Consider the following 2,706-nt stretch of genomic DNA (forward strand, 5'->3'; position numbering starts at 1 on the left):
AGCCTGGGCGACAGAGCAAGACTCTGTCTCAAAAAAAAAAAATAATAATAATAATAATAATTTCAAAAAATTACCGAGACATGGTGGCAATACTTGTAGTCCCAGCTACTCAGGAGGCTGAAGAGGAAGGATGGCTTGAGCCCGGGAGTTTGAGGCTGCAGTGAGCCGAGAGCCTGATGCTGCAATCAGCTTCTTCCTGGTGAAACTGGGTTGGAATAGGATCCTTGCCCAGCACACAGCCATGGCTTCTTTTTATTTTTATTTATTTATTTTTTTCAGATGGAGTCCTGCTCTGTCACCCAGGCTAAAGTGCACTTGTGCGATCTCTGCTCATGCAACCTCTGCCTCCTGGGTTCAAGCAATTCTCCTGCCTCAGCCTCCCGAGTAGCTGGGATTACAGGCATGTGCCACCACACCCAGCTAATTTTTTTTTTTTTTAAGTAGAGATGAGGTTTCTCGGTGTTGGTCAGGCTGGTCTTGAATTCCTGACCTCAGGTGACCCACCCGCCTCAGCCTCCCAAACTGTTGGGATTACAGGCATGAGCCACAGCGTCCAGCCCAGCCATGGCTCCTTATTCTCCTTTTTAAAAAACCTCTGTTCCCAGCAGAACTGGGCACCTGCAGGGCTGCCTCTTCCTCCACAGAGAGACCAGCAGGCCTTTCCTGCCAGTGGGCCAGGGGGTCACCTCTGAAGGCCCTGCAAGCCCTCAGATGGTCTCCCTGGACTCCTGGGCACCCTCCTCCCTGTCCTGGGAGCCTGTTGGGCAGGGCACTGTCCTGTCCTTGGCAGCAGGGCTCAGTGCCATGTCTGCACTCGGTGTGGGCTGTTGGTGGGGCTGAATGAGTGGGTGCTGGGATGTGAGGACTGGTTTCAGAGGGGAAGGGAAAGGGCAGCCATGTGGGCCAGCCCCTCTGGCTGGTGAGGGAGCCCCTTTACACAAGGTCCATGCTGCAGGCACATACAGACTGATCCAGACAGACGCTGTTTCAAACGCTGGGGAAGCAGCCCTGCCCGTGCACTGCAGGAAAGCCAGGGTGGCCCTGACCCGGGGAGGCCACAGCCACCCACACGTAGGACCGGGAGAGGGTGGGTGTGTTCACTGAGCGCCACCCTGCCTGGTCTTCACCACAGCCTTTCAGGGTCTGCTCATCACCTGTTCTAAGGGTGGGGGCCCACACACCCGTAGGCAGCAGAGTTGGGGCCCTCATGGTCCCTTCTGCTGCCCAGCCAAGCGGGACAGCCCTGAGGGCCCCCTGCCCCTGGCTGTCCACATCTCTGAGCTCCAGTTCTGCCCTCCGCCATCGGCATCCTCCCATCCCTTGAAGGCTCTGCCACTGAGCTCTTCCCTGACCCCTCACCAGTTGTCACAGAGTCTGGGTGAATGCAGTCTCACCCTGTTACTCTTCCCTCTGCAGGAAACTGCAGGCCAGAAGCCCCTCTCTGTGCACAGTCCACCCACCACAGGCTGTCTAGATCCAGTGCCCTGGGAGGACCAGGCGGATGCCTGGGGCTGCAGCTGCTGTCCCCCGGAGACCAAGCGCCAGGCCTTGAGGGGCACCCCTGGGAAAGGACCAGCCCCTTCCCTGTCCATAGGGAGCAACTGTGTCAAGTATCTGATCTTCTTCTCCAACTTCCTCTTCTCCCTGCTGGGGCTGCTGGCCCTGGCCATTGGGCTCTGGGGCCTGGCCGTCAAGGGGTCTCTGGGAAGTGATCTGGGGGGGCCCCTGCCCGCAGACCCCATGCTGGGGCTGGCACTGGGGGGGCTGGTAGTCAGCGCAGTGAGCCTGGCTGGCTGCCTGGGCGCCCTCTGTGAGAACACCTGCCTGTTACGTGGCTTCTCCGGGGGCATCCTTGCCTTCCTGGTGCTTGAGGCCCTGGCGGGGGCCCTGGTGGTGGCCCTCTGGGGCCCACTGCAAGACAGCCTGGAGCACACCCTGCATGTGGCCGTCGCTCACTACCAGGACGACGCAGACCTGCGCTTCCTTCTCGACCAAGTCCAGCTCGGGCTGAAGTGCTGCGGGGCTGCCTCCTACCAGGACTGGCAGCAGAACCTGTGAGTCTCGGAGTGGGTGAGGGACAGGGCCGCCACTCACACGTACACACTCATTCGTGCATGCCCACATGCATGCACACGTATACCCACATGTACACACATATCCACACTGACACGTCTCGTGCTCACAGGTTTCACGGGTGTGGACACACACCTACACACTCCTCTACACTGACATAAACATGTTCTCATGTGCACACACAAAACAGCCTCACACTCAGGCACACACTCAAACTGAAACATGTTCATACACACACGTGTCATGCACACAAGGTACAGGGGTGCTTGCCTCTCCTTGTTCCTTGGGCTCAGGGCCCCAGTCAGCCCTGCGGTCCCCACAGCCTCCAGTGTGATTCTGTTCCCCCTGCCAGGGCCAGGAGGACTACCCAGGATCTTAGTGGAGAAGCTGAACCCGCAGACTTAGAAAGTCATTTTTCTGCTGGGCACGATGGCTCACACCTGTAATCCCAGCACTTTGGGAGGCCAAGGCAGGTGGATCACCTGGGGTCAGGAGTTCGAGACCAGCCTGGCCAACATGGTGAAGCCCCCTCTCTACTAAAAATACAAAAATTAGCCAGGAGTGGTGGCAGGCACCTGTAATCCCAGCTATTCAGGAGGCTGAGGCAGGAGAATCACTTGAACCCAGGAGGTG

The 2,706-nt window shown here is 58.2% G+C and overlaps 1 protein-coding gene across 1 annotated transcript in view; it reads left to right on the forward strand.

Annotated features, from left to right (window-relative positions):
• The window catches only part of TSPAN10 (tetraspanin 10), a 7,584-nt gene that overhangs the window by 1,273 nt on the left and 3,605 nt on the right, over positions 1-2,706 (forward strand). The window contains exon 2 of the mRNA XM_011933341.1: positions 1,417-2,054. Coding sequence (XP_011788731.1) covers positions 1,417-2,054 — 638 coding nt within the window. The remainder of the gene's footprint in view (positions 1-1,416; positions 2,055-2,706) is intronic.

The sequence above is a fragment of the Colobus angolensis genome, unplaced genomic scaffold (assembly GCF_000951035.1).
Source record: "Colobus angolensis palliatus isolate OR3802 unplaced genomic scaffold, Cang.pa_1.0 Scaffold1, whole genome shotgun sequence".
NCBI lineage: Eukaryota > Metazoa > Chordata > Mammalia > Primates > Cercopithecidae > Colobus > Colobus angolensis.